At 35.2% G+C, this 24116-nt stretch overlaps 1 protein-coding gene across 2 annotated transcripts in view; it reads left to right on the top strand.

Moving 5' to 3' along the window:
- The window catches only part of LOC105475942 (RAD21 cohesin complex component), a 28908-nt gene extending 5529 nt beyond the window's left edge, over positions 1 to 23379 (top strand). For both annotated transcript variants that reach the window (XM_011731463.2, XM_011731466.2), the window contains exons 2-14: positions 2341 to 2516; positions 5861 to 5990; positions 7147 to 7246; positions 10671 to 10777; positions 11651 to 11857; positions 12341 to 12466; positions 12830 to 12952; positions 14657 to 14880; positions 16387 to 16546; positions 16990 to 17138; positions 18317 to 18466; positions 20374 to 20457; positions 21625 to 23379. In XM_011731463.2, coding sequence (XP_011729765.1) covers positions 2373 to 2516; positions 5861 to 5990; positions 7147 to 7246; positions 10671 to 10777; positions 11651 to 11857; positions 12341 to 12466; positions 12830 to 12952; positions 14657 to 14880; positions 16387 to 16546; positions 16990 to 17138; positions 18317 to 18466; positions 20374 to 20457; positions 21625 to 21816 — 1896 coding nt within the window. In that variant the 5' untranslated portion in view covers positions 2341 to 2372 and the 3' untranslated portion in view covers positions 21817 to 23379. The remainder of the gene's footprint in view (positions 1 to 2340; positions 2517 to 5860; positions 5991 to 7146; positions 7247 to 10670; positions 10778 to 11650; positions 11858 to 12340; positions 12467 to 12829; positions 12953 to 14656; positions 14881 to 16386; positions 16547 to 16989; positions 17139 to 18316; positions 18467 to 20373; positions 20458 to 21624) is intronic.
- The last annotated feature ends 737 nt before the right edge of the window (positions 23380 to 24116 follow it).

A 24116-nucleotide genomic window follows, 5' to 3' on the forward strand; every position in this document is an offset into this window, starting at 1 on the left:
TCTCGTAGAGCAAAAGTTTAATTTGATAAAGGCGAGTTTATTGAGCAAGAACTTTTCTTTCATGGGTTGTGTTTTTGGTGTTGTGTCAAAATTTTTACCAAGCTTTAGATACTGAAGGTTCCCCCTGCCATTTTTTAAAAGTTTTGTCTGTTTTGAATTTTTATATAATGTGTGAAATTTAGGTGGAGGGTTTTTTTCTTGCCGTTTTTGTTTTCTTGGGGGTATGTGCGTGTGTGTGTGTGCATGCGTGCATGTTTTCTGGCCTTCAGATCGTATTTAATCACTTCAGCACCGTTTGTTGAAAAAATCTATCATTTCTCCATTAGATAGCTTTTGCATCTTCGTAAAAAAAAAAAAATCAGTTGAACTTAGTTGTGCGGGCTGTTTCTGGGTTCTCAGTTCTGTTCCATTGACTGTGTTTCCTCTGCCAATACCAATCTTGAGTATTATAGCTATGCAGTAAGTCTTGAAATCAAATAGACTAATTTTTCTTTTTAAAAAAATAGTTTTAGCTTTTTTAGTTTATTTTCTTTTCCATATAAATTTGATGATCTTGTCTATAAATATAAAAAAACTCAATAACTGTATTAAAATTTCTTTAAAAACTAAACAAATATGACACTTGTCAGCAGTCACACTTCGGGACAGTTGTCCTAGAGAAATGAAAACTTAACGTTCACTAAAAATATGTACATGAATATTTATAGCAGCTTTATTTGTAATAGCCAAAAACTGGGAAACAACTAAATGTCCTTCAGTAGGTGAATGTCCAAGCATATGGTGGTATATGCATCTCATGAAATGCTGTCCAACAGTTAAAGGGAATATACTATTGATAAATATAATAGCTTGGATCCCAGAAGCATTGTGCTAGATTCAAAAAGCCATTTCAAAAAGTCACATAGTATATGATTCATTTATATAACTTTCTCAAAACAACAAAATTAAGTCCAGTGTGGTGACTCACACCTGTAGTTCCAACTACTTGAGAGGCTAAGGCAGGAGGATTGCTTGAGCCTAGGAGTTCAAGGCTGCAGTGAGCTATGATTGCATCACTGCACTCCAGCCTGGGAGACAAACTGAGACCCCATCTCTTAAAAGAAAAACAGTAACAAAATTAGAAACATAGAATTAGAAATTAGAAATGGTGTTTGTCAAGACTTAGGAATGGCAGGAAGAGAGGGATGAATGTGAAGAGTTTTATAGTGATGGAATAACTATGTATCTTTTTGCAGTAGTGATTATACAAATCTGCACATGTGATAAACTGTTATAAAAGTCTATAGACATATTGAACCAATGTCAGTGCCCTGGTTTTGATACTATATTGTGGTTATTTAAGATGTCACCATTGGGAGAAACTAGGTAAAGTACACAGGACCTACTGTCTGTATAACTTCCTGCGACTATTTTAAATTAAAATTTTAAAGTGCTTTTTATGTATTGTACGTGTACTTGATTTTGTTTCTGTAAAGCAAGGCATATATCGTTTTCTAGTAGTGGACATTTTAGAAAAAAATTAAAACAATAGATTTGTTTTAAATCTGGAAATTCATGCAGCTAATATACTCTTCTGAACTGGGATTTTCAGGCTGCCTTTCTTAATACATTAGAATGCTGAAGGAAAGTAAAATGTCAGTAACATATTTGTGATTCCAAGACTTTCAGTCATAAGATAAATCTTCTGCTGTACCATTGTCCCTGATTTCATATTTAAATTATAAGTGGACAAATGCTTTGTAAGTTCTTGAGTTAAGAAAACTATATATATAATTCTTTACCTTTTTTGAACCTTGATTTTTCTAAACTACCCACCTGTAAAATGGGGCCAGCCCACCTGCTTAGCTTTGCTTGGTGGAATGTGAAATGCTTAGTACAGTACTTTTCGTGTAGTAGCAGTTTTACAGATAATTTATCCCAGAATCACGATTTTTAATGGGATTCTAAAAATGGAAATTTCCACAGATAGATACCTGTATCTGAGTATCTTTCTTCATAGATTTTCTTTTCTTGCCATGAAAAATATATTCTCTAACTTCTGGCCAGTAAACAGACTATTTCTACTGTCAGTCATGATAGAAATGAAACAAGGCATGAAAGCAATTTGACTCTTGGCCCTTTTACTTTTAGCTCTTAGTATTTTGGGGTCTGTTTTTTTTTCTTCTCTCAAAATTAAAACAATAGATTTGTTTTAAATCTGTTGTTTTTAAAATACATATTAAACATTTACTCAAGCCTTTTATAGTTTTTATATTAGTGAAGAAAAATTTTAGATTTCTTATGTCTTGATAAGTATTTCAATTGTCAGATGATATTTACATTAACTGTTTTTCCCCTTAGGTTTTCTTCTATTTTCATAGCCAACCAGAACAATGTTCTACGCACATTTTGTTCTCAGTAAAAGAGGGCCGCTGGCCAAAATTTGGCTAGCGGCCCATTGGGATAAGAAGCTAACCAAAGCCCATGTGTTTGAGTGTAATTTAGAGAGCAGCGTGGAGAGTATCATCTCACCAAAGGTATGTTTGATGTTGACATTTTTATTCACTTTGTTGATTTTTTATTGATATGTGAAAATAGAACTTCTGAAAGTTTTTTAGGTAGGTGCATTGGAGGGCAAGGAAAATCCTTCAAAGTTTTTATTATGTGAAGTCCTTATCACCTCTAGATACATTTGATATGATTACGGTATGATTCTCTTTTTCTTTAAAAAACTCTCTATATGCACTGATATTTTGATTTGCCTATTTTTAATGGCAAATAAGCATCAGTCAGGGCAGTGCCCAAATATTGTTTACTGACCTGTTCCTTAGAGGAGCTTTTATTTGAGACCCTGACTCAAAAAAAAAAAAAAAAAAAAAAAGAGGTGGAAGTGCTGTAAATGCATATTACTTAGTAAAATAAGCCAATCTAAAAAGGCCATATATTATGTGATTGCAGCTGTAGGACATTCTGGAAAAGCCAAAACTATACAAATGAGACAGTAAAAAGATGGGAGGTTGGGGAGAGAATGGAGGGTTGAGTAGGCAGAGCGCAGACGATTATTTTTAGAGCAGTAAAACTGTTTTACTTGATAGTATAATAGTTAACAAATGTCATTTACATTTGTCCAAACTCGCAGAATGTATAACACTAAGTGTGAACCCTGTTGTGAACTAGGGACTTTTGGTAATGATGTGTTATAAGTTTATCAATTTTAATAAATGCAACACTGATGAGAGGTGTCAATTGTGGGTAAGATTATCTGTGTGTGAGGAAGGGGGTGTTTATGAGAAATCTGTGCCTTTTCTTAAGTTTTGCTCTATTTCCTGGATGCAGCCTTCTAACAATCGTTATGTTAGTTTTTATGTATATACACAAAGAAAACTTGTGTACATGTACACAGGAAAGCCTAGAAGGCATACCAAAAGATTATTACAGATTTCTGTAGGTGGTAGGATTACAGGTTGTTTTGTTTTCTTTTTAAAGACTAGCCATTTAGTAAACATTTCTTGTTAAATGTTTGTTCACACCCTTAAGTGTTTCTTAAGATTTATTTTTAGCATTATAATTGATATGCCAAGTGATGTACATGTTTTTGAGATTTCTGATAAATACTAACAGTTTGTTCTGGTGAGATTGTACCAGTTTGCAGTGCTGGTCAAATTGTATGAGAACATTGGTATTTTCCATTTTTTTTTTTAATAGGTATGCTTGCTGGGATAAGTTAATGGAAAAGGTAGAAATCGTACTCTTTTTCTGGAAAGTATATGTGTGGCTAATCTTTAACATCCGTAAGCAAGTATCGAGTGTTCAGCTTAAAAGGATAACAGATTTTTTCATGATATGTACCGAGTACTTTGTGCCCCTTTAGGGACACTACAAAAGAGTATGAGACAATCTGATAATGAACATATACACAAACAGCCACAAAGGAAAGCAGACAGTTCAGGAATAATGTAAAAGATTGTAATGTGTTTATGAGAGAAAGTGATTTCTCTTACTTCAAATTTTTTAAACCATTTCTGACTGAGCTTTTATCTATTTGGTAACAAGATGTAAAGATATTTCCAGAGAGTAAACTGGCCTGAAATTTCTAATGTTTGCTTTGGTGTGCAGTTCGTGTTATGAAAATGTTGGTTTAGTTGTTTAGCGTAAGTGTCACACGTGGCTCATTTGCAACTGCGAGCTTGCATACTCTTTTTCTCTTCTCTCTTCCACTCCCCCATTGGAAGAGCCACTGGCCCCCTTTGCAGAGCCTTCCCAGAATATGTAGCCTGAAATCTTTATTATATTTATGTTTACAGTTTAACACACCCTGGCTCAAAAACATATGCCATACGTCATTTTACCTACTGCTAGGCTAAACTCTGAACCAACTAATCCAGAAAGAAAGCTTTTGCCCAAACACCACTTTTTGAAAGTTGCTAGTGCTAGATAAGATAATAGTTAGCAGAGGTTTTTTCCCTCCTCCGTTCTTAGGTGAAGGTTCAGTCAATATTAATTTTGAATTTTATAGCACCACATTACAGATTCTGTTTTTCCATTAGGAGCAACATTTTAATTTGAATTTTTTTTTAAATTAGGGATTCATCATCTGATACATTCTGAATCTGATCACAAATTTGGTATAATTTCAGATGTCTAAAAATGTATGGCCATAGACATCATCCTTTATGCTGTAAGTCACATAAAATGCTCATAAATACAGAACCTGAGTGTCATAAGCAGGGTCCTAGAGTACTATAGAGAATACACATAAAATTTAAAATACAATATTTTCTTTTACAAATAACAATAAACTAAGCATAATTGAAACATGAAGCAAATGTTTAAAAGCTTTTTTTGTTACCTTAGAACTTGTTGCGTTTTATGGCATGGTTTTGGAAAGTATTTGGGGATGTTTGAGTTCACATTGCCTTGTTCTTTCAGTAAATTTTCCTTATGGCTAGAGTAATTTTGAATACTTGTGTTTAGATGGAGTCTTGTCTCATTATTTTATCAACTACTGCTTTTCCACCTACTGTATCTCATATTAATGTTGATCAAGATCTGCCTTGAAAAAAGGTTGGGAGTATATTTTCTGGTGAAAAGCTATGGCTACTATTGTTCTTTATCAATTAGTATGCTTTCCAAACTTTGTTTTTAAATCAGTATGCTTTCCAATTAGTGGAAACTTAGTAAAAAGTAACTTAATAAGGGAAATAACAGTCTTAATTAACTAAAATTTTGGAAACAGGGAGATCTGAGATTGGTTCAGCAGCTTGATTATGTCATCCAAGGATTCTCCATCTTTAGTGTGTTGGCTTCTTGTCCTCATACTTTAGCATTGTGGTTTACAGGGTGACTGCATGAAGCACCAAGCAAGCCCTACCTATTCACAAAGCAGGAAAGAGAGAAGGAAGAGAGAGACGTTGTTCTTTTTGGGGGAAAATCTTTCTGGGAAACTCTCTGGCATACTTCACCTATTACTCAATTGACTGTTTCATGCCCACTCATGAACAGGTATTAGTAGAGAAGAATGCGACATCTGCCAATGTGCGGGACATTTGCTTCTCAAACAAAATCAGAATTGACTTAGCCAGCAAGAAACAATGGCTCTGGTCTGGCAACCAAAAGTGTTACGTGCTCCTTAATGTGCTAATGACACAATTCATGGAATGGTTTAGTGCTCGCTTCCTAGCTTCCTTCATGTTTGTGTTAATTCATGAATTACCACTCACTGTTTCTTTTCAGGATATTCAATATTCAGGGAATTTATAGATAAGGACAGTGAGAAATGTATGTGATTATAAGGCAACTTTAAAGGAAAAAGATAAAAAAATAAAGACTATAAATAGCACGAAATGCAGGTTTTGAAATATGATTAATGTTTTATTCATAGGTGAAAATGGCATTACGGACATCAGGACATCTCTTACTGGGAGTAGTTCGAATCTATCACAGGAAAGCCAAATACCTTCTTGCAGACTGTAATGAAGCATTCATTAAGATAAAGATGGCTTTTCGGCCAGGTATTGTTGAACTTGTTTTTTTTTTTACTTTGGAGTTTCTCTTGTTTTTTTGTGTTACTTAGCTAAACACATTTTCTAAATCTACTTGCTTTATTGTAATTGCAATACAAGGAACCCTTCAAAGATAGTGCAAGGCTTGGGGAGGCAGTGCTTCAAGGGAGGAAACCTACTTGCATCTCTTCTCCCTGTGAGGTAATGGAGCTCACCCCCTTTTTTGTTCTTCCTTTGGAGCTGCCTTTTTAATACTTTTTTCAGCAGCTTACATAGACTGAGTCATCAAGAGGTTGAAATGTTGAAAACTTAATTGTTATGTAATGATTTTTTAAAATATAGCTCAGAAAAGACAATTTTAGGATTTTAAACTTTTTTTCCTAAGTAAATATTCTTTGTAGTTTTTTGTTATTTTGTTTTAGGTAATGATCAGTTATAAAACTGGAGTCTGCCAACCACACCACCATCTAAGTAGATAATTAATATTTAAATTCACGTATCTTTCTATAATTTTTAAAAGCATTGATGAAATTTTTATTCTAATGAAAATAATGTGTATAGTAGAAACACCTTAAACAGTTTCTACTGAGGATACATTCTAGTACTTCAGTTTATGTCAATATTTGAACAGTAAAATGTTTGAGATCTAAGATTTTATTTAAAAGTAAAATATTTAGGAAAAGACAACAATACTTAACATGTGACCAACAGCACATTTTATCTAAATAACATGCTTTTTGTCTTTCAAAGTAAGGCATATTTATTATAGACAACTTGAAAAATATAAAGAAAATTAAAATTGTGTAATTCTTTCTCTAAAATAACCAGCTCCTTTTAACATTTAAGGTACTCTTTTGCAGTCATTCTTTTTCCGCCCTCATAAATACCATGTTTAATTAGGAAACTATTACTGGTTATTTGTTGATATGTCCGTTTAAACATTTATGAGCTTAATGCATAATTAGTGCTTTGACTTTTTCCTAAAGCAAGGAATACGATGTATGAGTATGGAAAAAGAGAAGTACTTGTGCTTCAAGGTATTTTGCATATGTTGTCAACCTTTCTATTAGAATATAAACTTAGGAAATTATACCTACTTATCTCTCTCTAATCCCTAGATAATTTATGGGTAGCTAGATATTCAAGCTTACCATTTCTTTTCTAGGTGTTGTTGACCTGCCTGAGGAAAATCGGGAAGCAGCTTATAATGCCATTACTTTACCTGAAGAATTTCATGACTTTGATCAGCCACTGCCTGACTTAGAGTATGTGTCTTCTTTTAAAAAAAATTGTTGACTTGGTCTACAAAAAGCAGTAGTATTAGCTTTCAAATATATAGTTTTCCTTGGAATGTTTTACATTAACAGGTAGCTAAAATGCATATGTATGTTTGTTTAGGATAGTATATAAATATGGAACATAAAACCTAGAAAGTTGTTCTTCTGTAAGAAAATCGTGGATGTCAGCTTTAACACAGCTAAGATGTGAGAGTTTTGACGCGCTTAGGCCAAAGCTTATGTAAACTGAAACAGTCAGGTATGCTTGTTACGTAATGATAGCAGGGATTGTAAACTGTTGCTTCATGATATTTTTCAGAGTTACATGTTAAAGTCGGCTACTGGTTATCTTCTTGGCCAGGCTATACTCAGAGCCATAATTCTGTTCTGGTTTGTTTTTATTTTTGTTTTAAATGAACATGCGAGATAACTTTTTATGAAGAGCAACAAAGGGTCATTGTCACGACACACATTTGAGAGGAGAGAGTTACACAGAAATGGCCGTTACAGCGGAGTACTGTAGTATGTTTCCCTTTTCTCAAGCCATTACCATCCAGCTATCATGCCATGATGTTGGAACGTGACTGTAGCTTTCCAAGGGACTTAGTAGCATAACTGACAACCAAGCCACTCTACACTATTACAAATTTCTCTGCTTTTTGAAATGATCTGTGGCTTCTAATTAGAGTAAGTTCATGACCTATTTTGTTATTGCATGTGTATTGATTAGTTCTAGGCTCTATCTAGCTATTTTACTTTTTTCTCTCCTTTTGACATTTTATTTGAAAATTTTTTATCGTGGAAATTTTTAAACATAACTAATAACTAGAGAAATTAGGATTATGAACCTTACATGTCATTCAGCTTGTTAAATTACAAGTATATTGCCAGTCTTATTACATCTATTTTTCCCCCAGCTTACCTCACAGCCCCCACCAGATTATTTTAAATTAAGTAACAGATAATCTTATTTCATCTGTAAATAGTTCGATATTTGTCTCTTAGAGGTAAAAGAATTTTTAAAGCCTCCATAACACATCACACCTTTAAAAAAATTATCAGTAATTCCTTATTATAGACATACTTTGGAGATACTGTGGGTTTGGTTCCACTGCAGTAAAGCAAGTTACACAAATTTTGGGGTTTCACGGTGCCTATAAAAGTTATGTTCACACTGTACTCTATAGTCTATTAAGTGTGCAGTAATAGTATTATGTTTAAAAAAGCAGTGGGCATAACTTAAAAATACTTCACTGCAAAAAAAAAAATGCTAGTGATCATCTCAGCCTTCAGCAAGTTACAGTTCTTTTGCTGGTGGAGGATTTGCCTCCATGTTGGTGGCTGCAGACTGAAATGGGTGGTGGTTGCTGAAGTTTGAGGTAGCTGCGGCAATGTCTTAAAATAAGACAGCAGTGAAGTGTGCTGCATCGATTGACTCTTTCATGGGAGATTTCTTTGTAGCATATAATGCTACTCGATAACATTTTACCCACAATAGAACTTCTTTCAAAATTGGAGCCAATCATCTGAAACCCTACCACTGCTTTATCAACCAAGTTTATGAAATATTCTAAACCCTTTGTAGTTGTTTCAGCAATATTCACAGTATCTTCACTAAGAGTAGAATCCATCTCAAGAAACCAATTTCTTTGCTCATCCATGAGAATTAACTCCTCATTTGTTAAAGTGTTATTCCAAGATTGCATCAATTTAGTTACACCTTCAGGCTCCACTTGTAAGTCTAGTTCTCTTGCTTTTTCCACCATATCTGCAGTTACTGCCTCCACTGAAGTCTTGAACCCCTCAAAGTCATGCATCAGGGTTAAAATTAATTTCTTCCAAACTTTCTATTCCACTGAAACTTTCTCCATATGAACACTAAGGTAGTTTTGTTTTCTTATTCATGTTCACTAGAGTAGTATTTTTAATTTCCTTCAAGAACTTTTCCTTTGCATTCACAACTTGGCTGTTCGGTGCAAGAGGCCTAGTTAGCCTAAATCAGCTTTAGACATGCTTTCTTCACCAGGCTTAGTCATTTCTAGCTTTTGATTTAAAGTGAGATACGTGTGACTCTTCGTTTTACTTGAACAAATAGTAGCCATTGTAGGGCTATTAATTGGCCTTATTTCAATTTGTTGTGTCTCAAGGAACAGGGAGGCCCAAGAAGAGGGAGAAACATTGCAGGGGGCAAGGTGAGCGGGAGGGCAGGAGCAGTCAGAACACACAGAACATTTCTTAAGTTTGCCATATTATTTGGGCATCCTTTGTGGCACCCAAAATAATTAAAATAGTAGCATCAAAGATCACTGGGCCAGGTGTGGTGGCTCACACCTGTGATCCCAGTGCTTTGGAAGGCTAAGGTGGGAGAATCGCTTGAGGCCGGGAGTTTGAGACTAGCCTGGGCAACATAGTGAGATCCCGCCCCCCCATCTCTACTAAAAAATAAGCAAAAAAATTTAAAAGATCACTAATCAAGATCACGGTAACAGATATAATAATAAAAAGTTTTTAAATAGCATGAGAATTACCAAATATGACACAGAGACATGAAGTAAGCTTGTGCTGCTGGAAAATGGCACCAATAGACTTGCTCAAGGCAGTGTTACCACAAACCTTCGGTTTATTAAAAACTCAGCATCTGTGAAATTCAGTAAAAAAAAAAAGTGCAGTAAAACAAGGTATGCCTATATGATATCTAGTCAGCATTCAACTGTCCCCAGTTGACATGTTGGCTTTTTTTTTTTTTTTCCCCCTCTTTCCAGTTTGAGTTGAGGCTAAACAAAGTCTACAAACTGCATCTGGTTGATATAGCTTATGAGTCTCCTAAGAATCTATTATAGCTTTGCCTCCCTCCTGTTTTTTTTTCCTTGCCGTCTATTTTTTTGTACACACTTGGTCAGTTGTTTTGAGGTATTATTGTTCTGGATATGGCTGATAGTGTTTAGATTGGTTTTTAGCGTTGTACACTTTTTATTTTTTAGTATTTTTAAACTATATGAGAGATTATTCTTTATTAGAGGAAGAAACTGAGTCTCAGGGAAGTCAGGGAACTTTCGAGTTTACACCGCCTGTAAGTTGCAGGGTCCTAATGAAAACCCATGCCTATCTAGCCCATCATTTCTAATTTTTTCCTCTATACTTGGTTTAGTGACTTCTGCATATCACATTGTATTTGCTGATTATTGATGCTTTTCAAATTTAAATACAAGTTAATTTCCAAATCACTTGCATTCTTGGATTATACTGGAATGTATGAAGATATTAAATATTAAGGCTTCTAAAACTTGGTGGGTTGTGTGTATATATGTGTATTTTTTTTTTTTAATTTTTCTTATAGAGAGAATTGGGATTTTTTTTTTCTTATAAACACAGTGAGACTTGAGACTAAAATGTATTTGACCTTCTTTTAAAGTGACATCGATGTGGCCCAGCAGTTCAGCTTGAATCAGAGTAGAGTGGAAGAGATAACCATGAGAGAAGAAGTTGGGAACATCAGCATTTTACAAGAAAATGATTTTGGTAAAAGAGAAACAAATTACTAGCCATTAGTTTATAATGTTATATTGTGCCGCTAATAGCAGTTTCAGAAGAAAACCAGACTATATTCACATTGACAGAAAGACTTAAAATTTCATGTAATGCATTTTCATCAAGAAAAGAATTTGGCTTTCTTACCAGTATATTAAGCATCATTTTCATATTTAGAGCTAATTGTTTACCTACTCCTCTCCCTATATACAATCATAGAACCTATATATTGATTTCTGCGAGGAGTCCCAATATTGAAGTAGTGATCACATTTAAACCAACCATTTTGGAATGGTTAGATTCCCTATTATACTTGCTATTCAAAAGCAGGTATTCAAAACTAGTAGCAAGCCATACTCTTTTTTAAAAGACGGGGTCTGTGCTGTGTTACCCAGGCTGGAGTGCAGTGGCTCTTCACAGGCAGGATTATACTACACTACAGCCTCGAACTCTTGGATTCAAGTGATCCTCCCACCTCAGCCTCAAGTAGCTGGGACTACAGGCACATGCCACTGTACCCAGAACCAGATTATTTTCTTGATGAAACACATTATAACAAGAAAGTTTAAGCTGTGACTATTAATGTAACTTAACATATGTACATATTTAGAGTTTAACATATTTTAGGATCATTTAAATCTAGATCTAAGGTTGAATTTGCTAGTCATGCCCAAGTATTGTAGCTGTGTGTAATTGAGTCATTTTTAAAAATTTAGATGCTAAGATTTAAAGTTTAAACTAGATATTTTAACATTTGAAGATAAGACTTCAGTAAGCAAATGTGACATAATTATAATAAATCATTAGCTGTTTTATCACAGTGCTATTTCTAATCTTTCTAAACTAATGACAAAATTTGTTTAGGTGATTTTGGAATGGATGATCGTGAGATAATGAGAGAAGGCAGTGCTTTTGAGGATGACGACATGTTAGTAAGCACTACTACTTCTAACCTCCTATTAGAGTCTGAACAGAGCACCAGCAATCTGAATGAGAAAATTAACCATTTAGAATATGAAGACCAATATAAGGATGATAATTTTGGAGAAGGAAATGATGGTGGAATATTAGGTATGTGAGAAAATGATGTTTACTCGAACATAAACAGAATTTCTTTATTGTAAAGTTTTGGAAGCAGTTGCTAATTCTGAGTCTTGAACAACTTTTAAATATATGTGAGTGAATTGTGATCAGTTGGTTCAGTAAGACATTTCGGTAAAATCAGCCTCTTAAAATATTATAACAAAACTTAAATATGCTTATCAGAATGCTGAATTTTATTAGTACTTAAAACTGTTTGTGTTTGATAGCTGTGTTAAGTAAATATTTTTTAAAATAGATAAATGAACTAGAAAATACAAATGAAGAATGATAATTTTTTTATATACTAAGTGTTTTATACTTTTATAAACTATCTGGAGGAGAAACAGATAAAAATTGAATATATGTTTAAATTTTATCCCTTTTAACGTAATTTTGTTTTTCCATTGATTGGCTATTGTGGTTTTGGCATTTCTTTTAGAAATTACAACTAACTTACATTCCCTATTTCAGATGACAAACTTATTAGTAATAATGATGGCGGTATCTTTGATGACCCCCCTGCCCTCTCTGAGGCAGGGGTGATGTTGCCAGAGCAACCTGCACATGACGATATGGATGAGGATGATAATGTATCAAGTAAGCATTTCATGTTCAGTGATTCTGGGTATGATTGTATGGCATCCAAAAAGATACTTACCATAGAAGATGACAAACTAGAAGTTACAGTTTTTAATGAATTACAAATATCTTTAAGTACAGTGCTTATGATTGATTACTGGTTCTGATTCTGTGTTTAATCTTGCGCCCCTCCCCATTTTTTGGCCAATTGAGTTACAGGTCTGGTGGGGCTTTCCCATTAACTAGAAAAATATTTTTTCTTAGTAATAATAGGATTTCTTTCTATTTCATGAAGAGATTTTTCTCCCACCATTTGTAGGATATATATTACATACCAAAGTTTTTGTGACTGTTTTTTTTTTTTTTTTTTTTTTTTTACAGTGGGTGGGCCTGATAGTCCTGATTCGGTGGATCCCGTTGAACCAATGCCAACCATGACTGATCAAACAACACTTGTTCCAAATGAGGAAGAAGCATTTGCATTGGAACCTATTGATATAACTGGTGAGCATATGAACCTTTAGATTTATACAGCATACAACATAAGGTCTTACTTCTGGTTTTTGCCTGTCTACTGATCTGCTACTGTTGTTTTAGATAACTAGGCTTCTTGCTTTTTTCTGGTTTTTTGCCTGTCTACTGATATGCTACTGTTGCTTTCGTTAACTAGGCTTCTTGCTTTTATGTCACAGTCATCTGTCATAGTCTTCTATCGAATTATAATTTTGAGTATTTTGTAGAATGTCTGTGCAAGTTGCTGTGAAATATAAAAGTATAGAACAAGCTTTCTGATAATGCGTATCTTAGTCTCCTGGGGTTCCCAAAATGTTAGCAGCTCACATGTGTAACAACTAGAAAACACTGGAAAAGCATTTTTCAATAAATTACAATTCTAAATGCTGTACAGTTGGGCTACAAGCTGGAAAAAAACTAAAAGTATTCTTTAAAAAAACAAAACAAAACTGGAGGCTGGTGTGGTGGCTCACACTTGTAATCCAGTACTTTGGGAGGCCCAACCAGGAAAACCACTTGAGGCCAGGAGTTTGAGACCAGCCTGGGCAGTAAATATAGTAAGACCTGTCTCTTCAAAAAGAAAATTTTTTTTTTATGTGCTCTTAGAATTTGCCTTTTTCCGCACGTTCTGAAAAAAGAAATCTTTTTAAATTTAAAAACTGGAAATGTCAAAAATTCTAGAATAAGTAATTTTTTTCTTGTAGTTTTTTTAAGTAACATTGTAAGACACATTATTTATATTTGAGGAGGGCTGCTTCTGAATGACAGACAGTTTGAGATAATGGGGATATAAAACTTAATAGTTTCTAGATGGTTTATGAGGACAGTAGGAAAGAATACTTGAAATCGATTACAGTGTAATTTAGACATAGTTTTTACCTTTAAGTAGGACAAGATTACCCTTTTGGGTTTCCCATTGATGAGGGAAATGTACAATTAAGTAAAATATATACTTTATTAGATAGTGAGATTAGAGAGAGACTCTCACTGTGTGTAACATCTTTTTGTGTATATATATATATATATTTTTAAGTGTTGATCCAAAAACCTTTGGGGTATGTCTGACAGGGTGAAATTTTGAGGATTTTATTTAACCCCATGAGCTTTTCTGCATTTTAAAAAAGTGAGACAATACCACCTACTTGTAAGTTTTAAGGATTAGAAATGACTCTTTTAAAATGTCTAGGATGGAGTTACAGTTCTATCTGACTGGGCCTGGGCTTGTTTCATTCTATCAAGCAGCTTCCACAACTGCCATATATGAATTATAACTTTTCTAATAAAAATAATAGTATTTGCAATCATTAAAGAAAACTCAGTCTGTGAGTTTGAGTGATGGGCCCTGTTTCAAATGAGAAAATGAGCCCAACTCTGAAGGGTATGATATGTTCATTGTTTGCAGTATAAAACTACATAGTCAAAAATGTATTGGACCTTACATCATTTTACTTATTTTGTGCTAAAAGTCTATACTCATTCAGCAAATTTTTGTTGAATGCCTCTATTTTGTTCCAGCCTCTATTCTAAATCATGGTTGGAAAACATCAGTTAAAACATTCTATCCTCATGAAGTTTAACTTTTCTGCTCGAGTCTGTGTGTAGAAAAGCAGGGAATATAGTCAGGCCAGATCTTGTAACTGTGTGTTCCATGCTGGCCTCTCAGGAAAATGATCTTATTTTTTATTATCATTCCAGTTAAAGAAACAAAAGCCAAGAGGAAGAGGAAGCTCATTGTTGACAGTGTCAAAGAGTTGGATAGCAAGACAATTAGAGCACAACTTAGTGATTATTCTGATATTGTTACTACTTTGGATCTGGCACCACCCACCAAGAAATTGATGATGTGGAAAGAGACCGGAGGAGTAGAAAAATTGTTTTCTTTACCTGCTCAGCCTTTGTGGAATAACAGACTACTGAAGGTAATACAGTTTGCAGAATTTTTACTTCATATACATTCTGAGCATCTAAAAAAAAAAGATTCTAAAACTTTTGAATCATTTTTGATTAAGTATTTTGCAACCGTATGGCACGTTTTCTTTTTTCTGCCTTAAATCACAGTGTACTGGGCATAACTTTATTTGAAATATATGGATAAGTGACACCTGCATTTCTAAAAGATGTAAAATGAATTTTCCTTATTTTAAAAAGCCACTGACATGTTTAATAATACTTCTGTCTGTAATGAACTATTAGTTATATCATCTTAGTGTGTTTTACATCTGAATTCTTGAAATGTTTTCTGAATAAAACATGAGTGGTTCTGCTTTTTCCACAGTAAAGAATTCTGGCTTCAGGAGGTTTTTTGGTTTTTTTGTTTGTTGTTCCATTTATAGGCTCTTTTCTGCTCACATTCCACAATATTCCAAAATAAGATTCACAGGTGTCTGGTGAATGAAGCAGTGCTGTTCGGCTACTATTCTGTCTGAAGTTGAAATATGCACAGAACCTATTGATTTTACTGTGTATTTAGAATATAGTAGTATATTCTAAATCTAAAGTATCCCAGAGCAACAAAGTTGTGCTCTTTATTGTAAGCACTGTCATATAATTATTTTTAAGAAGGTCGTTAAACTATTTATTCTTTGACTCAGTAATTTCATTATTAGAAATTTTTCCTAAGGAAGTAATTCAAAGTATGGAAAAGCTACCTCTGTTAATGTTGATTACATTCTTGTTCACAGTTTTAAAAAGAGAGAAGCCTGACATTTTAAGAGTAGAGGAATGGTTCAAAATGAAATATGTAACCATTAAAAGTAGTTTAAATGAGACTGGGAGCAGTGGCTCACGCCTGTAATCCCAGCACTTTGGGAGGCTGAGGCGAGTGGATCACTTGAGGTCAGGAGTTAGAGACCAGCCTGGCCAACATGGTGAAATCCCGTCTGTACTAAAAATATAAAAATTAGCCATGTGTGGTGGTACACTGTAATCCCAGCTACACAGGAGGCTGAGGCACAAGAATCACTTGAACCCGGGGGTGGAGGTTGCAGTGAGCTGAGATTGTGCCACTGCACTCGAGCCTGGGCAACAGAGCGAGACTCCGATTCAAAAAATAAAAATAAAAAATAGTTTGAATGATAGCTAATAAGGTTACTATGTAAGTGAAGAAAACACAATTTAAAGCTGTTTGGTATGAGACCAGTTAGGATGAGTTTTAGTTGATGAATATGAAAATAAACTGCAGGCAGATAAATGGAAAACCCTTAAGGTCGTGAGATAATGGATACAGTTTTTTTAGTTTATCTAAAATGTCTGCAGTTATAATTTGAAAACTCATTTAAAATCATTTTCAGATGGAATGAATTGTGAATATGATAAAAGCCATGCTAAATTATACACTTAGAATATACTTTTGGAAGATATAAATCAGTGGTGACTTTAGTTAGATTTATTTTATCATTGAAATTTTTCTTTTTTTTTTCTTATAGCTCTTTACACGCTGTCTTACACCGCTTGTACCAGAAGACCTTAGGAAAAGGAGGAAAGGAGGAGAGGCAGATAATTTGGATGAATTCCTCAAAGAATTTGAAAATCCAGAGGTTCCTAGAGAGGACCAGCAACAGCAGCATCAGCAGCGTGATGTTATCGGTTTGTTCTGTTAGAATAGTTCCTTGATGAAGTTCACATGAGTATTTGGCTTAAAATTTACCTTTATACTGTCAGAGTGAAAGAAATGAGGAATCAAAGATATACTCAAATGTTTGGGCAGGGAAATACATTGGACCTGATTGCCTTATTTAAGTATGAAGCTTCCTGTCTTTCCAGAGGTTTAAGGTTCAGAACTGGCAGGGGAGATAGTCTGCTAAAGAATTGTCCTACATCGTACTGGGGGTAGGACTTGTCCTTTTAAGATCCCCTTTACGTATATTGCTAAAAATTGACTAAACCTTTATGGAACTAAAATTTTATCTGGCCGTCTTCATTAAAGAAAACATTACATATGTCTTAGTGTACTAGTTTTAAAAAATAAATGGTTCTATAATGTTCAAAACTGTATGACCTATGTTTTCTCTTCATATGACCAATTGCAGATGAGCCCATTATAGAAGAGCCAAGCCGCCTCCAGGAGTCAGTGATGGAGGCCAGCAGAACAAACATAGATGAGTCAGCTATGCCTCCACCACCGCCTCAGGGAGTTAAGCGAAAAGCTGGACAAATTGACCCAGAGCCTGTGATGCCTGTAAGTAAGCAAATCTATCCATTAAGTCATTTGAAGGTATTCATACAGCAGTAGCAAGTGGTGTTTAGGGAGGCCTTTTAAAGTATCTTGGTTTTGACAGAAAATGGTAAGGAATGAGTCCCGAGGAAGAAGAGCAACAGGATATAGATAGTCCACTCCTAATGGGAGGATTTGTTCTGGGAGTCTCTGCAGTCTTTCTGACTCTTTTTGAATAGTATTGCTTTAGAGTGCTCCAGAGTGAGCATCCTTGACTCTGAAGTTGGTTCTGATTTATTATTTGGCAAACATTCCTGCATACCTTCAGTACTAGGTAGTTTTAGGTCATCTTATTAAGTAATCAGAATAAACTTGTCAAATACCTGAGAAAATGTAAAGCATTATCTGTCTGCTTCATTCAAACTTTGACTACCATTAAGTTCGGCTACGATAGGAAAGCTAAGCAATTATGAAGGAGGAAATAGTAGGGTTTGGATTAGGGCTTTGCAATCTTAAGTCTATAGAATAAATGAATTTGAGCAAAGGGAGGCTTTTTGATAACCTTAGGCTTCTTGTTCAGCCTCCATCAAGAATACTCTGCCAATTTTAAGAACTAGTTTTCTGTGCCCTCTGGTGGTAAGAGTTGTCAATAAGAGCATTTTTCTGTATTAGCTCAGGACTAGGAAGACAGTAATGAGTAGGTGACTTGCATAACCACCCTCCTTCTGGTAATTCTTTGGTTTCTTAAAGACTGGTTTTGATGTTCTTAACTCTTTTATATTAAGCCTGAGAGAAAATAAATATAGGAAGTGGACCCAGAAAAGCAGTGTCCTCACTCCTATTATTTGCTGCCGTGAGACATTCAAGACTCTCAGAGTGAAAGCTTATGATTTTTAAGTTAAAATATAATAACCTTACAGAAGCTTTAGTAGTTAAAAAACATTTGACTCCTAAAAAGTAAGTATGAAAATGAAACATGGTTTAAGATAACGGTCAGTTTCTTTTGTAAGCTACTTCAATGTAGTTTTATAAAAAAATCAAAAAAAAATATATACTATAATAAATTTTTTCTTGTGGGGAAGTGTGGAGATATAATCTCAGTATTTTCAACTAGAAAACTTCAGCCACTGTGTATTTGCATATTTAAAATAAGCTACTTTAAAAACATACATCTTAAATTGTCTTATTTGTATTGCTTTAAGCCTCAGCAGGTAGAGCAGATGGAAATACCACCTGTAGAGCTTCCCCCAGAAGAACCTCCAAATATCTGTCAGCTAATACCAGAGTTAGAACTTCTGCCAGAAAAAGAGAAGGAGAAAGAAAAGGAAAAAGAAGATGATGAAGAGGAAGAGGTAAACTAATTAATAATTTTCATTCCAGCTTTAGCAAAAGCCTCCAGCCAGCTTTTTTATTTTTCATATTGGGGCTAACTTAATTGATGTTGAGCATCAGAGTTATATAAAAAGAAGAATATAAGCAAAATTTTACCAAATTCATAGTGGTATCGATCATCGTTAGGAACATCAAATTTTATGCTGTGCTGTAACTCATTGGCTCCCTTGTGGGCTGTTGAAGGACATAGAATTGCCCTTACGCTGATTTCTTGCCTGACTTCTAGACTGCTTGTAGCTGCTTTTACTATCTTGTCAGTGGTCAATTCTTAACTGCTGTTATCATCTACTTATAACCTCTTATGTATCTGTGGTGGCCTGGAAATCAGATAACTGTACATTTTCCACTTGTCTGGGTTTTGTTTTTGTTTTTCCTTTAGTTGGACCCCAGGGTAAAGCATAACTTTGCTAAAAACTTAGACTGAGTGAAGCCTTGAATGACTTTTTCTTTTTACAAAGTAAGAGGTGTTTTAGGAATCAGTTTCTTTTTCCGGGGGCGTGTTTACGCTGTTGAAGGTCCTCCTTCTTCTCCTTCTCCTTCTCCTTCTCCTTCTCCTTCTCCTTCTCCTTCTCCTTCTCCTTCTCCTTCTCCTTCTCCTTCTCCTTCTCCTTCTCCTCCTTCTCCTTCTCCTCCTCCTCCTCCTCCTTCTCCTTCTCCTCCCTTCCTCCCTCCCTCCCTCCTCCTCTTCTTCGTTCCTCCCTCCCTCCTCCCTTCCTTCCCCCCTCCCTTCCTCCCTGCCTTTCTCCCTTCCTTCCTCCCTTCCTGCCTTCCTTTCTCCCTTACTCCCTCCCTCCCTCCCTCCCTTCCTGCCTTCCTTCCTCCCTCCCTCCCTCCCTCCCTCTCCTCCTCTTCCTCTCTTCTTCTTCCTTATTTCTGCATCATTGAGGTTGTTAAAACTTAGAATTTATTCTTCTGTTTGATATTCTGTCAGATATGTTACTTAAACCTTTTAATTTAAAATAAGGTGTCCTTTAGGTGGCATTGAAGCTGTTTAAATTTCTTCAGGACCAAAAAAGGTTATGGATTGGATAAATTTTCATTAACATCTGTTCTTAATTCTAATAATAGTGCATATCTTTAATATGAATACCTTATTTTACAACCAAAATTAGCTTCAGAGCTATTCCTATGTGTGAGGGTATGCCATTATCTCAGACTTAGTTGTGAATGAGTATTAAAATAGTTGTGGTTTCTGTATATAGTTTCAGCATAGCCTGGGAACATCACAACTGCTGCCTTGCACCCACCTTGGACTTTAAAAAGTCATTTAGGCAGCACGTGGCTGAGAACTATGTTGCTCAAGTGAAATATATAATAAGGGTTATAGCCCGTTCATTTTAAAACGCCATATAGACCAATAATAAATCCTCAACTTAGCTAGTCTGCAGGCTCTTTGGTACTGCTCCACAATGAGATTAGGAGTCTGCCAGAACATAAGTCATCTGGAAAATCATGTTGCAATATTTATGTATGTATATTTAGTTGAAATAAACATTATATTTAATGGTACAGTTGATTTTTATCCTTAAGTTCTTGAAGAGGGACCAGTAACCAAAAGCTCCATGATCAGCAGCGTCCACAGACCACATAGTGTGTGTAGACAGCATCCTTATACTGCAGTATAAAAGCATACTTTTAGCCAAATGTTTGCTTGCATATAAACAGAGGACTTTGCCTTGTAATTTAAGAAAAACTCTTCAGTTTATACTCTAGATGCTAAGTGATTGCTCAGCAGCATTAAGTACAGTTTTCTCTTAGTTCAAAATACACAATCTCAGGGTAGTTGAGGAGCTTTTAGGAGATGTAGAAATACTTCATTTCGCATTGGACTTGTTTTGTCAGCTTTTTGGGGGTCATTTTCATTCAGGATGAAGATGCATCAGGGGGTGATCAAGATCAGGAAGAAAGAAGATGGAACAAAAGGACTCAGCAGATGCTTCATGGTCTTCAGGTATTACTGCTGTTGTCTTAGAGGAAAATGCTTTATCAAAGGATTTTGGCATTGTTCCCTGAAAAAAAAAAAAAGTTACATGCTGGAAACAGAAAGCATACCTTTGTGAAACTTTCCCCAAAACGACATTATTTTTAAATGTTTTAATTAAATACATAAACTATTAGGCCAAGAGTAAGCCTGAAAAGCAGAACCGTGGTGACATATTACACAACTCCTTTGTATGCCTGCACCTTCTTGTTTTTCGTTGAGTAAATTTAATGTGATGGATTATTACATTTATTGGGTCATTATGTAGCATCAGATGTCACTTTTCCTTGTGCTTTAATGTCCTAGACACAGACAAGATACCTTGAACATCTGCAGAATGCCAAGCAAGTTGCTCAAGGTTTCTTAAAATAGGACAGTTGACATTTAATTTTTTTTTTTACTTTAAAAACTGTAAGTGCTAGATTTTGCTATTATATTACATTAGATGTCTAAATAAATTGATTATTTTAATAATACATGCCAGAACAATTTTGCTGGTTTCTTGGACGTTCTTATTTAGATTTTAGATGTACCATAACATACTTTGGCCTTTTACCCTCTTGATTAACATGAGAATCATATACTGTTTTAAAAAGTGCAGTCTTTGTCCTGAGCAGAATATATAGTTTGTTTTTTCCAGTAACCAAAATTAGCATCTGTGTTAGTCTGTTTTGTGTTGCTCTAAAGGAATACCTGAGTCTGGGTAATTTATAAAGAAATGGAGTTTATTTGGCTCGCAGTTCTGCAGACTGTACAAGAAGCAAAGCACCAGCGTCTGCTTCTGGTGAGGCCTCAGAAAGCTTATAGTCATGGTGGAAGGCAGAGGGGGAGCAGGTGTGTCACATGGCGAGAGAGATGGCTAGGCTCTTTTAAACAACCAGCTCTCTTGTTAACTAATGAGCAAAAATTCACTGATTGCTGCGGGGAACCATTCCTAAGGGATCCACCACCACCCCCATCCCCACCCTCACCCTGTGACACAAACACCTCACTAGGCTCCATCTCTTAACAGTGGGGAATCACGTTTCAGCATGAGATTTGGAGGGGACAGATATTCAAACTGTGTCAGCATCCTCACTGAATTACTACTTTATTTTACAGGTTACTTTAAGTTATCCTTTTTTGGTTTTATTTCAGCGTGCTCTTGCTAAAACTGGAGCTGAATCTATCAGTTTGCTTGAGTTATGTCGAAACACGAACAGAAAACAAGCTGCCGCAAAGTTCTACAGCTTCTTGGTTCTTAAAAAGCAGCAAGCTATTGAGCTGACACAGGAAGAACCGTACAGTGACATCGTTGCAACACCTGGACCAAGGTTCCATATTATATGAGGAGCTAGAAACATTATAGCTAGTGTTTGATTCACTAGTGCTTACGAATTGCCCCCATGTGTAGGGGACACAGAACCCTTTGAGAAAACTTAGATTTTTGTCTGTACAAAGTCTTTGCCTTTTTCTTTCTTCATTTTTTTCCAGTACATTAAATTTGTCAATTTCATCTTTGAGGGAAACTGATTAGATGGGTTGTGTTTGTGTTCTGATGGAGAAAACTGCACCCCAAGGACTCAGAAGATGATTTTAACAGTTCAGAACAGATGTGTGCAATATAGGTGCATGTAATAATGTTCAGCGGCAGTCAAAAGTCATGATTTTTATCTTAGTTCTTCATTACTGCATTGAAAAGGAAAACCTGTCTGGGAAAATGCCTGACAGTTTAATTTAAAACTATGGTGTGAGTCTTTGACAAGAAAAAAAAAAACAACGCCTTTCCATCAGTAACACTGGCAATCTTCCTGTTAACCACTCTCCGATTAGGGATGGTATCTGAAACAACAAAGGTCGCCCTCTTGAGATTCGTTTTAAGTGTAATTCCCTAATGAGCAGAGGTGTACGTGAAGTTGTGTTGTGACTGATAACCTTCAGCTACAAAAAGATAGGACTGACTTGGTTTAAGTGTTCTGTTTTGTAAATCATTCCATTTGAGTCTTTCTGATGAACTTGGCTATCCTGAAATCTGTTATTTTAGTGAGGTTCCAAAATGAGCAAAGCTAGGCCTGATTAGAGTAGAGTAACTATTAAAAAACATAACTTTCTAGGAGCTATAAATCAAAGTTTTGAAAAGATGTTTGGATATATTTGAGTATTCAGATCATGAAAACAGAAATTGCCCTGCCTACTACAAGGACAGACTGATGGGAAATTATGCACCTGGTCAACTTAGCTTTTAAGCAGACAATGCTGTAAAAACTAATGGCTTCTCTGGTATTTATTATAAGTTTTAGTACTGATCTCCTTTTCCAGTGCTGCACACTCCTGTGTTTGGAACTTTAATAGCATTGCAACGAAATCTTATATCCAGTTTCCTGTAATTTAATTGAAGAAAAATACGTCCAAATAAAGACTTTATTATTAACAGACCAGATAGCATCAGAAATCATGTGACTATTATGATTATCAGAATATGTCTTAACTTTTTAGGGCAGAGTTAACACTGAAAGTTACAGCTTAAGTGTTGGAACTTTTGTGGCAAAAACATCACTTTTGAAACTCAGACTTCAGTGTATACCCAATAATTTAAAATTATGTGAAATGTTTTAAATTTGTGAACTCGTAATTACTGTTTTAATGATTCAGTTTCTTGAGAGTGGTAATTGTATAAAATTGCTTTTGCAGCTTTATATTCAATATGACGTGCCTGTAAACCAAGGAGTTTTCCCCGTTTGTAAAAAGACATTGTAGATAATTGAATGTTTGATTTTAGAAAGGTCATTAGTTTCTTGTTACACATTTTGTTAGTCTGGTTTTTGTTGCTTATCGGGTTTAATATTGTTCTTGAAAATAGTTGATGCTATGTTATGTATAACTTTTCTAATAAAAGTTGTGTTATAAGCTGTACTTTTTTTAGTATTTGTTATTCAGTTGGTGGTGGTCCCCAAGGGAAAGTTGGCTGAAAAAGTTATTATAGCCCAACACCTCATTTGTTTGCCTTATCTAGAATAGTTGTCCATATAAACCAAATGAATTTTTCAAAAGAGGTCTTAGACTACAAATGGAAGACAGACTAGCTTGTCTCCAACCTTCTTTGTTAACAGAACTATGTGACCTGAAATTTTAATGTATAACTGTTATGTGTGAATGTATTAAGAATAAAAATGAAACTAACAAATGGCTGGTACAGAGGAAGCTTTGGGACATAAATATGTATGTGCAACTGCTAAGTACATACAAACTGACATGCTGTGGGTGTACATCCTTGGTGCTCCAAACAAGCTAGGTGGGTAGGCAGGTGCTAGAAATACCCTAGGTCAGTCTCAGAAGCCTAACTGAAAACCAGGACATTCAGTTACCTGACATGTACCCACTTTTACATTCTAGCCTCTTGACTAGTCCTGCTGCCCCTGCCCCCCCAGTCCCCCGGCCCCCACTGTGAGCTTTAAAGCCCTGAGATTTTATGGTTTAAACCCTGATTTGAGTGTAAATATGTTGCTGTTTTTAATAGAAAAAAATCAGATTTGACTAAGCACCAATTATCCTGAAAGCCAAAGCAGCTTGAATTTGGGGCTCACTGCCATAGATACCTCTAGTAAAGAGTTATGATTAATGTGAAAGTGCTGAGAGCCTAGAATACAGCA

The sequence above is a fragment of the Macaca nemestrina genome, chromosome 8, assembly GCF_043159975.1.
Source record: "Macaca nemestrina isolate mMacNem1 chromosome 8, mMacNem.hap1, whole genome shotgun sequence".
In the NCBI taxonomy this organism is placed as follows: Eukaryota; Metazoa; Chordata; class Mammalia; order Primates; family Cercopithecidae; genus Macaca; species Macaca nemestrina.